This window comes from Dreissena polymorpha, chromosome 8 (genome assembly GCF_020536995.1).
Source record: "Dreissena polymorpha isolate Duluth1 chromosome 8, UMN_Dpol_1.0, whole genome shotgun sequence".
Lineage (NCBI taxonomy): Eukaryota > Metazoa > Mollusca > Bivalvia > Myida > Dreissenidae > Dreissena > Dreissena polymorpha.
This window is the reverse complement of record NC_068362.1, coordinates 84,676,716-84,691,286: the sequence shown is the minus strand read 5'-3', so window position 1 is coordinate 84,691,286 and position 14,571 is coordinate 84,676,716. Positions and strand designations below refer to the sequence as shown.

At 31.3% G+C, this 14,571-nt stretch overlaps 2 protein-coding genes across 3 annotated transcripts in view; one reads left to right on the top strand and one right to left on the bottom strand.

The window, feature by feature from the left end:
• Positions 1 to 14,571, top strand: part of LOC127841195 (bifunctional polynucleotide phosphatase/kinase-like) — a 155,569-nt gene that overhangs the window by 93,154 nt on the left and 47,844 nt on the right. The gene's annotated exons all lie outside the window — the stretch shown is intronic.
• LOC127841194 (heat shock 70 kDa protein 12A-like) overlaps positions 1 to 14,571 on the bottom strand; it is a 95,655-nt gene that overhangs the window by 73,040 nt on the left and 8,044 nt on the right. Inside the window, exons 3-6 of the mRNA XM_052369860.1 lie at positions 5,585 to 5,735; positions 1,455 to 1,603; positions 1,275 to 1,354; positions 511 to 649 (exon numbers count right to left, since the gene is read on the bottom strand). Of these exons, the coding sequence (XP_052225820.1) occupies positions 511 to 649; positions 1,275 to 1,354; positions 1,455 to 1,603; positions 5,585 to 5,735 (519 nt within the window). The remainder of the gene's footprint in view (positions 1 to 510; positions 650 to 1,274; positions 1,355 to 1,454; positions 1,604 to 5,584; positions 5,736 to 14,571) is intronic.

Sequence of the window (14,571 nt, the reverse complement as noted above, 5' to 3'; positions counted from 1 at the left end):
TAAAAGGTAGAAATCCGTGTTGTGTGCGTAAACGTCTACAAATCCTACTTTCGGTTTTAAAAGCGGTACCGTTTGAAAAATAATAAATTACTTGCTAACTAGGCTGTAGATTTAATTTTATCTATGCCGATTAAAATATATCTGGTGGTTACAAGGTAGAAATCCGTCTTTTTTGCGCTTTAAAACTTAAAAATAATCGCGTTTGTCGAAATGGACGTATACGTATAGAAATCCTACTTTCGGTTTTAAAATTAAAAAAATAATAAATTACTTGCTAACTAGGCTATAGATTTAATGACAATTTTACACACTTTCAAATTGCATCTATATGTATTGATCAACAAGTATTTAATTTCAAGGTGTGTGACTTTAACCATATTCCTTTTCCCAATTGTTCAAAATACGAAATATGAGTACGCCAAACAACCGTTATAATATTTACTTAATTATATATATTTATATATATCAATTCATAAAACTCGTGGCGTATATAAAGTGGTAACATGCTACCTCTTGAGCGGCAAGACGCATGAACTGTTTTGCTGAATCATCCCAGATAGCAGGTACAGTGAGCACCCAATAGATGTCTTCCAGATTCAGTCCGCTTACCTGTTGATTTGACATACTTGTCAAATCATCGATCATGAACCTGAAAACAACACTAGAGATGGTTATTGCTTAAAAAGCCTATTTGTTGCCTAATTTACAACTATCAAGACCACACATATAGTTTTTGTCAAAACGGTTAAAATGTACATATCGTCTATGATTCAATTTTATTTCCTTGACATCCCTTGTCGAAATAAAAAAGAACAAAATATGTAAAATAGTTATTTTAGTATTTAACATTCAACTTAGGTTTTCGCGTTTGATATAAAGTAAGCGTATGCACCCACAACACAATAATTGATAATTTCCGGACACTCATATTTGGTATTTGAAATATATTTCATAATTTGGTACAACAGACCTTAAATCTTTCAAAGGGACATTCCTGCTGGATTTTTTTTTACACTACGAACAAAAAATTAAGCATACGGCCGTAAGTGTGAACGGACAATTTTGAAACGATATTATCGCGTTGAATTGCCAGTTGGGTTCGTTAACAAATCGAAACTCTTGCAGACGAGAAATTATGCATGCGGTAAAAAGCCAAATGCAGCAAACACATTTTGTTTTGGTCATATTTTCATGTGTGTAATTAATATATCGAGTACATGCATGTTTTAGAGGCATTGGTTTCAATCACCGTTTGACTTTGAGCTTCGACTTACCTTATTGACAAGGAGAACACGGTAATGGCTGGTAGGCTTTTACCACTTTCATCGTCCAACATCATGTCTTTGTGTATTGGCTATAAATATAATCGCATTGTGTTTGATATGATTACAATCAATTTGGTATTTGGTTTTAATGAATTATAAGGCGTATACAAGTATTTATAATTAATTTACCTTGTTCGAAAGCATCATCTTGAATTTCTGGAAGTAGTACCACTTTTTATGTTCTCCTCTCTGACTAAGCTGGCTATAGTATGTCTCGGCATCATAACCAAATTTCTCCAAGGTTTTTCCATCCGGTTTAATCAACACGCACGTTTGGCCTATATGTCATACAAATTGATCTTAATCGTTCGCAAATGAAAATGAAGTAGACATGTAAGTACTTGTATCAAAATGTTTGAAAAATCCTGACTTTAATAGTGTTATGTCATATTCTGCTTTTAATATAATACACAATTTCACTTGTTATTTCCGACACATTCAGGAATCTTTTCGGTCAACTGTGAAGGTGAATTTAGCAGCAAATCATTTCATAAACACATAACGGTAAAGTTTGAAAATTGGAATTACATTTTTTATTTACAAATAATATAAATATGTTTAAGATGTATTGTTTGTATCGACATTTACCAGAGCTTTGAAAATGAGAACATTAAATTAAATAATTGTTATTACTGCAATTGCAACGCATTTAAACGTAACATAGGTGTTTTACACTGTTACACTTAAGTTCACAGTAAACACAACGCTTCCAACAAAAAATACAACAGTGGATCTGTGTTTGACCTTAACCCTAGTTGACGTTTTCCTACTTTGTACCAGCATGGCATGATAAGCTCTTATCTGATTGCGTAAAATTTAAAACGATGTACAGGGTAAAATACCTTATCAGTAACTCAACTTATCCCGATGTTTAAACAAGATTGTACTGTTTAGTTCACTTGTTTCATAAGAATATCATCAAATTGACACACGAATCGAGGTCAATTATTTGGAATGACAGCATTTTGCGGATTTGTATTGGTATTCCATGTTAATAAGTGGACACACCTGTGTCATGTAGTTCCTGTAGTTGGCAACAATGTAGTGTCGTTATTTACAAAAAATAAGGCCATGCTAAATATGGAATGGCCACATTCCCAGACTTTACGCTTAAGAAACATATATTTAGTACACTTGACTTTCTGTAGTTTACCTTTTTTAAATTAAAAACGAAACAATTAAAACACGTGTCTTTATTGTATAATACATTTGAAACATATATAACAAAACATGTTAACAAACCATTTCTGTTAAGATCAGCTGTATTCTACAAACACTTTACAACTGACACGCATATAAACGACACGACAATTACACATTCAAAAATTAACTATTGATTTAAGTATGTAACGTATTAAATTTATATACAATATAAAGAAGTGAAACTCCAGCTGCTGGAGCAGTATTGAATTTTCATTAAAAACCATTAGTTGGTCCTTTATTTAAGGCAAGTGACCGATTGCCCAAACAGTACAAAACAGCACAATACAGCACAATACAAACCAACATAAACACAAAATATGAATAAAGCTGGGGTCACCGCCTTGGAACGGTCAATGCAAAGCATTGGGGGTTTAAACCTGGTTATAGAGCGCTCAACCTCACACTTGGCCCAGCAATATTCATAATACATTTAAGTGTAAATAAAATTTAACGTCATAGCATTGTAACTCAAATTAAACAATAATAAAAGGGAATTAAAACGCATTCAATTTAATTACTATTTAATTACTCAATTGCATTGAAGATACAAGAGTAACAGAATTACAACATTTTGACGAACGATCAAATAAAACTATTAACAATTGTCAACTACATTCCTTCTTTATAGAAAAGATTTGAGAATATAGAATCATAGAGTTAATATCTCAGATAATCATCGCGTAAATACAGGAAGAAGCAGCAATAATGGGTGTAAAAACTCCATATTACATAGCTTGGTTGTTTATGTGACTGCTAAAAAATTAAAAATAATTAAATCAAACAAGAAACGCTTATCAGAGAGAAAATATAAATAAAATGGAACGTTATAAACCCAATGACCTATGCATGTAGATTACAACTGGGAAAGTCGGTCGTATGACGTCACAAAAATCCATAATGACATAATGACGTGAACAAATTCCAAGGGCAGTACTAAATAAAAATATTAATGGGGCTGTGCTACTAATAAAACAAATTTAGGTGATTTAATATTAAGAAGCAAATGAATAAAAATGGTAATTCCATTAAAGCGACATTATTGGAATCAAACAGTATATAGGTGTTTTGACAACTGAAGACAGAAATGATTTGATGTACGATTTGAGTCCAAATGTAGTTTACATGCAGATTTGTTCATACGACACAATGACACAATTTTATTCAACAGTGAAAAATGCCTATAGTGTAGTATTCATGCAGATTTGTTCATACGACACAATGACACAATTTTATTCAACGGTGAAAAATGCCTATAATATCACTAATGATTCCAAATTTTAAGGGAAGAAAGATATAGTGAATCGAAAACCATCAAACACGTGTTTTTAAGTACATAAGTATCGTATCCTTTTGATAAAAACAAGTTAATTAAATTGAAAAGTTTAATATGAACATTTGGTTTAACATATTTTAATTTGCGGACACGCTTCAAAACATCTCCGTAAAATGATGGATGGGAGATTCCATTATTTAAATGTCATTTTAAAGAAACATTATATGTTGAAATTAAATCACCATACTTAGAGTAAAATCTAGCAAATTTATTTCTTAGGTTATGATACAAAAAGCCTTGTTTTAGCAATTTTTAATTTAATATTAGATTACGATCATTAAAATCTTTAATACACGAACATGCTCTGGCATAACGTACCAACTGCGAAATGTAAATACCATAGGAAGGTCCTTTAGGGATGTTGCCATCTAGAAACGGAAAATTCACAATTTCAAAGTTAAAATCGTCCCGTTTGTCGTATAAACTAGTTTTGATCAAATTATTAGTAATAGTTAAATGTAAGTCTAAATACGCAGCGTCTGTATTGGATATACACGATCTATTTAAGACTAGTTCTTTTGGGTAGATTTTGTGAATATATTGTTCAAATAATGGATTATCTAAATTAAGTATGTCATCAATGTACCTACTAGTAAGGTTAAAACAATTAATCAAATCTACTTGCTTAGTTTTAGATAATTCTAACATAAATTCGCTTTCATAACAATATAAAAAAAGGTCAGCTATAAGTGGCGCACAATTAGTACCAATAGGAACCCCAATAATTTGTTTAAATATTTTACCATTAAATTCAACAAACAAGTTATCCAAAAGAAAAGTAAGTGCTGCACAAAAGTCAAGACCAGTCCAAATGATGTAATTATCTAATATCTGATTAGTAAAAAAAGCTGTTTTAGTGTTTAAAGCTAGATACAAACACTTCTCTCTTGCAAAAGTTTTTTCAATCAAAGAAACAAGTTTGGATTTTATTAAAGCGTGAGGAAGCGTTGTATATAGTGTCGAAAAATCATAAGTACTTACCTGTGACACCTTATATTTTTTATTTTCAATTTTATCAATAACTTCTAAGGTGTTTTTTATTGACCAAAATAGGTTAATATTACTATTTTCATAAACTTTATTACAAAATTTAGCTATATGATATCTAATAGCACTCAATGCAGATGTAAGATACACTGATAATTGTTTGGTGGTACAAGAAGCTGAATTAGCGATAAAACGACTTTTATATGGCGTCTTATATAACTTAGGTATCCAGTAAAGTGATGGCAATTTCTTGTCAGTAATATTGACTATTACATTTAACTTTATGCATTGGGCAATATGGACGGTAATAATTTCATTAGGTTGCTTATTGTACTCACAATATGATGTAGTTTGTGAAAGTTCTTGTGAAATAGTTTGAACATAAAACACTCGTCATATTATGATAACATTATTAGCAGCCTGATCAGCAGGAACTAAGACGAATTTAGATTTTAAGTCTTCAAGCAATTTACAGAGATTTTGTTTATTAAATTTAGGTGAATGTGGTAGGGCCAAAGGATGTGTATCATAAAAAACATATTTTATTCATGGCCATACTAAAAAATTTTGTTTTCCAATCATTGAGTGCAGTAATTTCAGCATTTTCCTTCCTTCACCATTTAGTGCAATAATCATGTAAGGATGTTAAGTATTGCATTAATTTTGCTCAAAATGCTATATTTGCTGGCATAGCTTTTTGCGAACGTAACTGCATCTTACTTATTTGCCTACTTACCTTTAAGAGATAACAGCTGGTTTCCAGTCCATGTTTGAGCTGAAACTTTACAAGGATCCCTCTCAAAGTCATGCTTAAATGAAAAGGCCCATCCGGAATACGTTGTTCCAAAGTCAATAGCCGCGACCACCAGCTTGCCATCGCTTTTTGCCTGTGAGAAGTGGATATTCCAAATTTAACAAATCAATTATCAAAGATTTGTTTTAATTCATATTAATATACAAAGACCATCAGCACCACTACCATTTAGAATATCGTTTTTGCTTGTTCATGACTTTCGGAATTTATAATCTGATAATATTTCTAAAGTTTAAATTGTTAAATATTAATATCTTGCAGGCATGTTATAACAGAATGATTGCTATGTGATGTTCTATAATAACTACTTGATTTACAATACTTATTTATTTTTAATCGCAATGCTATGATTGAAATTTTTGAAGCTCTGTGTTTTTTTATTACTGATGGGCTAAATTTGCCAAACGATTCACAATTAAAATATTTCTTTCATTCTTGCATTCAGAATAAGATGAATTATCATGAAGTGGATAAGAGTTTTCTTGATTTAATGTTTAAATATTCATGTTGCGATTTTAATATTTGTTAACACTAAAACTAATAATTCTAGGAGGTGTGAGGTTTTATGCAACTTTTCACCGGTTAAAAGCCCATTTCCTTGACATTTCCTTCGAAGTAACCACTGTTTTATTTTTTTCAGTTTGTTTTGGGTGTGTATATTTTTGCTTTATCTAAGTGTATGGTAAATTGAAATCTGCTAATTATAGATCTCGCTCTGAAAATCCGATTTCTCTCCTGGTGGATGAACTGTAGTCTCACTTTGTGAAAAAAACAACAGTACTGTCCTCCATAGATACACACAAATATTACCTATTGCGTGTATTAAAGTTAGTTTCATAACAGTAATGGGTGTAAAAGATATTATTTTGTATCCAAGATCAGTGGTGTATTGAAAAAATATAGAAAATTTTGAGTAAGTGTCCTAAAATACTGAATGTTTGTTTTGTTGATTCGAGTACAGCCTTATATGAACGAAAATATGCAAGCTTATCGACAAAAGGATGCGCGTGACGTTTGGCAAACTGATATGCTCTATCTTCTTTGTCGAAATATTGCAACTCGACAGCACAGTGGTCATGGTTTAAACACAATTTGACCTTGTTAAAGTTTAGATTGTTCGGATTTAGAATGAATAGAACTGGAAATTTATTAATGATACATATTCACATTATCTCCACAAAATTTAAGGAAGAACTCGTTCTGAAGTTTGTAAAAGATTAAATCAGTTTTTTTTTCAGTTACGAGCATATCACGGGGGTCTATTAATCCCCACTTTTCCTGAGATAGCTTATAGTTTTAGTACAAAATTCGGCAACTGACGACAACCTTACTTTGAATCAGAGGCGGTTTGTTAATGGCCATATAAAGGATATATGAAAAGCCAATACACAAATTAAAACTATTAGAGAAATAATGCGATGGCATGTATTGTTTGGATTCTGGGACTTTGAAATACTAGTATACATAAAAAGCAAACATTAAAGTGGCTTGTATTTAAAAAACGAGGGAGGGCTTTCAGCTAATCAGTTAATACATATTTATTTGTATATATATGTTCAATAGTTTACTGCCATTATACTAGACGTAAACTAAATTTATTATTTGATTATCTTTTCTGAAGTTCTATTTACCACATTTTATTAAGTCATATATTCATGTATTCGTGGCCAATTAGAGAATTTAACACCATACAACCATCGAACCTGGCTTCATACATACCTTTCAGTCAGTTGGCAAAATGTTTTACTGTAGTTTACAAATTGTTAAATGCCAAATTTCTGTTGAATAAAATGTATGTATGCGTTTGAGACTGAGTGAGTGTGCGAGTGTGTGGTTTTGTTGGATGATGGAAGGGTGGGTTGTTGATAGACATTTGAGTTGGTGGTTGTGTGGTTCATTGAAAAGAGTGTGAGTTAGAAAAAATAAACGTAAATAAAGAAAAATACACAAATTAAGTTTGCTAAGTATGGACCTTTGGCAAATATATACGTTCTTCTGCTAAATGTTTAGTCTTTGCGAAAAGAACGTGCTTTTTGGTTTTCATTAACGTTCAAAGTACATTATATATATAACATGAAAATTAAACATATTAAAAAATATAACATGAAATATAAACATAGTATCTTACCATTCTATTGAACGTGTCAGTACAGTAGTTAGTTAATCCTGTGGGCGAATGTTTTATCTTCCCAAGGACGCTCCAGAGTACTTTGTATTAAAAAAAATTTACGCAAAGTCATAAGCTATAATTGCCAAATGTATTGCTTAAGTACAATCAATACACAAATTTCGAGAAAGCACATTACAAACATTCGCCGGTGTGTTCGATGTTCGTCTTGGTCTGTATGTGACTGCGCTAAACAACTGATGGGCGGAAGTAAATTAGTTTCCAAGTATAACGTACCCTAATATAGGCCGCTTTCGGTTTGAACTACTGTTCAGGTTACATACCAATAAACAACCAGGTGTTTCTTTCATATCCAAAGAAGTTGACTATAGGTTACACAATTAGATGTTATGCAGTAAGAAAAAATAACCAGCGGTGAAAACCAATTGGCATTTGTTAATTTTTACTATTTAACAACAGAAATGAGTTCTTAAATAGGAAACACAATTGCTTTCAATTATTACAAAATAAGTTATATTTTTCGTCGTCAGTTGTTTTAAAATGTTTGTGTTTTTTTTTTGTGTTTTTTTTTCAAAACAAATCTGCTATTCTACCATTAAAAGTTATTTGTAATGAACGAAGAAACACTTTTTTTATCAAAGAGAAGTTAAATCCAACTATAAATACTAGCATTAAGTTAATATCGATATCAAATTGTGTCAGAGAAGTGAGATTCAATACCAACAAAGGCTTTCTTCGATACAAATTATTACTTAACACAGTTAAATTTAAAAAGGCAAATTCAACACTTTGTTATAAAAAGTAAGTCGAAGCATGAATACAAGCTTATATTTAATCAAAAGAATACACGCTAAAATCTGTCGAATAAGAGGCAATTAAATAGATGATATTTCTTGGATTCGGTGGATTATCGATTTTAATTCACGAGTGATCATATAAAATAATGTTTTCACGAGTGGCGCAGCCACGAGAAAATATATTTTTTCAAAGATCACGAGTGAATTAAAATACATATTCCACCGAATCCAACACATTTTCTTTTTAGTTTATGCTTTTTTACCGTTATATACATTGTTGAAGAGTTTAACTAAAGAATTTCGCTGGGATAACGACGTCTTTCGTAAAAAATGACGTTATGTCACAGTAAACAGTGAAAATTATCGATAATTTTCACTGTTAATTTTCACTGTTTCAAACAGTGAAATCATCAGTTTTAATTAACTGATATTTTTCTATAAACCACGGGAAAGCATAAAATAAAACAAACTAAAGCGTAAAATGTGTAACGTAATTAAAATTACATTTTCTCAATATGAGGTTTTCATAACTAGTACCAAAGGTCTAAAAACACGGTACACATTTATACAAATAAATATATTAGATTCAAATGCAGACAAACAAGATAAATGTCAGTACATGTACTTCAAACACTGAAGAAGAAAAAATATAAGTAGTCACAAAAAGACTATTTCTGAAATAATATATGGGATGCACTTTGTCTTGCGAAAGTCAAAAGGCAAAAGGCAGCATAGTTAGTAATTTGCAATCACCAGCTCATAAAGACAAGTTATCATCTCTGTGACACGCATTCTCATTACAACAACATTAAAGTAAACTGTTACATTATATTTTGTACACATTTTTAAAGTGCATACAACTATGCTTTTGAAACGTTATGTTTAAGGCATACATGCATTTCCTTTCATATTTAAGGCTACATATTTCTCGGTGCTTACCAAATATTTCATGATTAAAAAATATCGTTTTGAAGGTTCTGTCAGGATCTCCTCATTTAAGCTCATGGTCAAAGAACCTCTTCAATGCACATGGAGCGATTGTTTAAAGGGATCGATACACTGTGGGTTGAAGTATTACCAAGGCTTTCCTATCGTTAAAAATAGTAACAATTGATGATACGTCGTTTCTATTACCGCCAGTTCATCCGAAGTTGTTTATTTGTCCATGAATGTCTGGTGTATCTATCCCCGATAACTATGAGCCGTATTAATAATTAGAAGTATATTATTCTCGAATATCGAATTATACTCGTATTTCCAGTTCAGTAACAGTTTACTTTGACATAAATCTTCTTTGTTTGAAGATTTATTAAATTTTGGTTTCGCGTACGTTATAATTTGTCAAAAGCGCATGTTACATAATGGCAAACTTGGTGTGTTGTATTCATACATATGTTATGTTAGAGGCTTCTTTACGCTTAATTGCAAATTATTGTTGTTGTTTTTTGAACCTATATACAGTCCAGGTACGCAAAATAAATTTGGAAAACACAATTTATTTTCTGGCAATGTTTAACAGAGAGAAAACAAACGGTATGTTTTCTTTTTTATAAGTATTAACGATGACATCGTACGGTATCAATCTTACATACAATTGCATGCACACAAAAAAATATATCGTATGTAAAGAACAGATGTTAGCGCGGTTTAGTTTATAAAGTTTATTTATCTAGTTCTGCTCTGCTTCTGTAATCGATTTACCATATGTCAGTTTTCAGGTTTGAAAATGTTGCCAGCACGAGGCAGACATTAACTGCGAGATGTACAAATTACAATACATCTTTGTAATTTCTAGATAACAACCTACCGTAAACTAGAAATTGCAGGCATAATAGGAACCATATGCAATTCATTTAAGATCAATATATTCAGCCCAAATACGATAGATTTAATTGTGTTGTTTCCTTTGTAGCACATACATGTGATTTATGTGTGGTAAAGATCAAGTTAACTCAAGAAATATTTATATGAATTCCATAGTGAACACTTGTCAATACACATTATAAACACTTACAGGTCTAGAAGCCACTTATGAATACATACAAATACAAACACGGTGAACATAAAAATAGTTAAATTTAATGGGTTAAAGTATAGTACCAGCCTCATATACATCGTTCAATTTTTATACTTTAAAGTTTAACAAAACAACGATTTTTTAACACGGTTATTTTCGACGTTGATTTAACCAATTTAACATTTGCACGAAACAAAATGCAGAGCAAAAGCCAGTTTAAATAATATTTATAAGCTAAATAATAATTTCGAGAATAAAAATAATTAAAGGCTAACGATCAACTAAAAATTCTATTTAGAGTACGTGAATGTAAAATGTGAAAACTAAATACAATTTATGCGAATCAGGTATTAGAAAAACAGGCATACAATATCTCAAGTACAATATAGATACACCTATACATAGCACATGAATACGTTTACATACGACATGTAAATACATGTAATTAGATAGATGAATACTGCTTTTATATATCAATATACAAGTATCGTAAAAATCATGTTGCTAGTTTAAACATATAAGAGTAATGACACTACCGTTAGTTTTTTTTATTTAAGGCAAGTTACCATGTCCATACACTACAGGACAAAATAATTATACAGCCTTGGAACGGTCAAAACTGCTCCACGCCCATCCAACTTGCGCTTGCAATTTCTTTACGTTAAACAAATTATTTAGAAAATAATGCTTTCGACAGAAGCTATATTAGCCGATGATGGTATTCTTTTATAAATGTGTAATAAAATGTTTCCATGTTGAGTAACGAAAAAGGCACCAGAAGTGTGCTCTCAAATGTCCGGCATTTACTTTAAACTTTATATTTTATACGAAATTCGTAAAAGTAATTAGTTGTTTGAACATTTCAACAGTCCCTCTGACCAAAGGAAATCAACAACAAACCACACGTGTTTTGAATGACACTATGACGCAAACATCACGAAATCTACGGGAATATATTGGATATGTGCAAACAAATTTCGAAATTAGAGGTTGATGAACCTTTTTAGTGAAGTTTTTCTATAAATTGATGTTTTTTGGAACAGTATTTGTTATAAAAAAAAATGTATTGTTAAAATGATAAATCTTCTATCTAGGAAAAACACAATATCAGAGTTTTTGCCGTTCAGAAAGGGAACCTTTCTTTTCAACACAGACTCTCTACACATTGTTTAATATATTAAATTAATAACTTAATACGAGTTTTCATTCAATTCATTAATCGATGATTACATTTATATCGTTATGATTCGCAGATATCAATAACGGAATTTGACAAATTGTTCATGAAAAGGTAAAAATAATAGGACGGTCATAAACAGTTACGTTTTATTTTTGCATACCTAGAGGGTGTATCTCGGAATAAAAAGGTAACGCGAGCAAATTATTCAATCAGAATGAAAAAAAGGTTTTTGAACATGAAACGAGTGGTAATAATTGATTGAAACAACATATCAATCCACATGGTAACAATGATATTGAGACCCACAAATAATCAAAGTTCATGTTAAAATGTAATTAAGGAGCTGCATGGAACATTGCTATGTTTAAGATCCAATAGAACAACAAATACAAAACGATCAAGTAGCATTCTTTACTGTAAATAATATGGAATGCATTCTTAATTAAGGAACAATAATAACTCAGCTCAAATAATACTGAAAGATAAAAGCTAGCTTTGTTAAAAATTTCTACACGATTTTACAATATCCCTTTACTAAGGACTTCAAATTTCAAAATAATAAATCCCAAATATAGACATAAACCAACGTTGCATTAAAAAGAGCTGTTCGCATTTTATAAATTAATATAAGTCTAACGTGAACATAACATCTCATACATCGGCTTTGCTATCTGCAATATATCTGTATATGCTTAAAAGTAAACGACAACAATAATTCTCTAAATAGTTCATATAACTGAAGTTATATTGCTTACATAGCATATGATTTTTGAGAACTACTAAGTTTCAATATAGAATCGTTATATTGTGCAAACAAATACAAATATATGTGAAAATAATTGAAAGTACATAATCAACTCAAATTATAACACACAATATGTTTAAATGGCATATACAAAGATCAGGAAGGAATTAAACACCCAGACCGTGGATCTCAACATACCTTTTAAATAATGTATCAGACAGGAGAAATGTGGACTAGGTGGAATAAAGGGACGTTTTAACACTCTTTAATATTTTTTGTAATGTATTTTGCTATTTTTATAAACTACACCATATGATTTTGAAAATTCTAAAATAAATAAAAACAAAAACAAACAACGTTGGATAAAAAACTTTCATTTACGCGGATTGAATACACGACCTCTTGATAAAATCAACACTTACACACAAAGGAGGCTGGTAAAAGTAGTACCAACGCGTATTAGATTGATATGTTATTGTCTAATTTGATTGATTTTCGTTTATAGCCAGCAAACTCGGGAAACATTCAAAGTCATAATATTAGAGGCGCAAATATACAAAGCTCATTTAATCAATAATGGAATGTAAAGGCATACAGTTTGAATCACATCAATTTATACACAATTATATCTACATTATTTCCAATGTTTTATGTAAACATATTCTTAACCACAAATTCATTGGGGATTTTATTATCGTATACATGTGTAATGTGCAAGAAAGAGATCTCCACTGGAAAACGAAACAAAATTGTCTACTACATTTTGATTACTATATTGCACAAAAGACTAAAAAACCATTTATGCGTAAAATAAATAAATAATTTAAATATCGTTTTATGATTGTTAATTTTAGACAAATTTACTTCCATGTGTTTGTTTACATGGGCTTACCATAAATTATGACATATTTTATCATTCCGTTCCAATGTGTGACACTATGATAAATCTACACACAGAGTGTATTGAGTTACAGCAAAAAGTCAACAACCGTGCTAGTAATTCGACCTGTAGCCTCTTCTTTGCCTTCAACCTTTATTTCTGTAACACCAAAATATAATCGAACAGTAACCCATCTGTCGGTACCGCTTCCAGATAGCGGGATTCTTAAACATCCTATCTTTCTGCATCCCTCATCTGTGACGTATTGTACAGCTTTGTTTGTTGTAGTATATATTGAGAAAATCATCTCAACTTGATCTAAGATAGTTGTATAATACCTTTTTTTCGGCCTGTTGTTCACCAACAATGAGTGTTTGGTCAGACGATACCAAGATTGAAAATATATCTTTACACATGTCACCATCATCTGTTTTGACAAGCTTATCTATAGGATGTTTGTCCTTATTGAACGGTTGCTTGCAATTGATCCCATATGTATACTTGGACATTCGTTCACTGATAGAGGTCGGGCAGTGTCAAAATATGACAGCTCCCTTTAGGACAGCAAGACCTGCGTCAGTTGGAACAATGATTTTCAGTCGAGGAAATTTCTCCCGCACTGTCTCCGCCAGTAATGGGGAATCTGAGTAACCTCCAACCATTAGGATGGCTTCCGCTTTCGACGGCTTGCCTTCTTTAAGTAATGACTGCAGATGGTTAACAATTGCATTTACCGACTCCTTAAAGAAAGACCGAAATATGCTGAAGTCCAACCTAAACTCTTCACCGACAAGTGTAACCTACAATATAACATAAATAAGATAACATAGTATCTATGTGTAAACTGCATCAATTTATTATTTAAGTCTCATGTCGCCATCACAATTCGTATCATTTATAAAGATGTATTTGATCACGACTGATTAGTGATCATTATCTTCAAATCTATACAAAAAGTGTTGTTTATAATGGTAAATGGTTTTGCTATAATAACAAGTCATACCCTATTTGCGTCAGCATGATATTTTAAAACAAATTCCTACCTTATCTGCGTCTTGCGAAGACTGTACAATCTTTTTCATCGATAGACCCTTACTTTCGTCTACAAGCTATATGAGGGCTAGCGGCAATTTGATCGTCACAAGTCCTTCACTTGACGAAT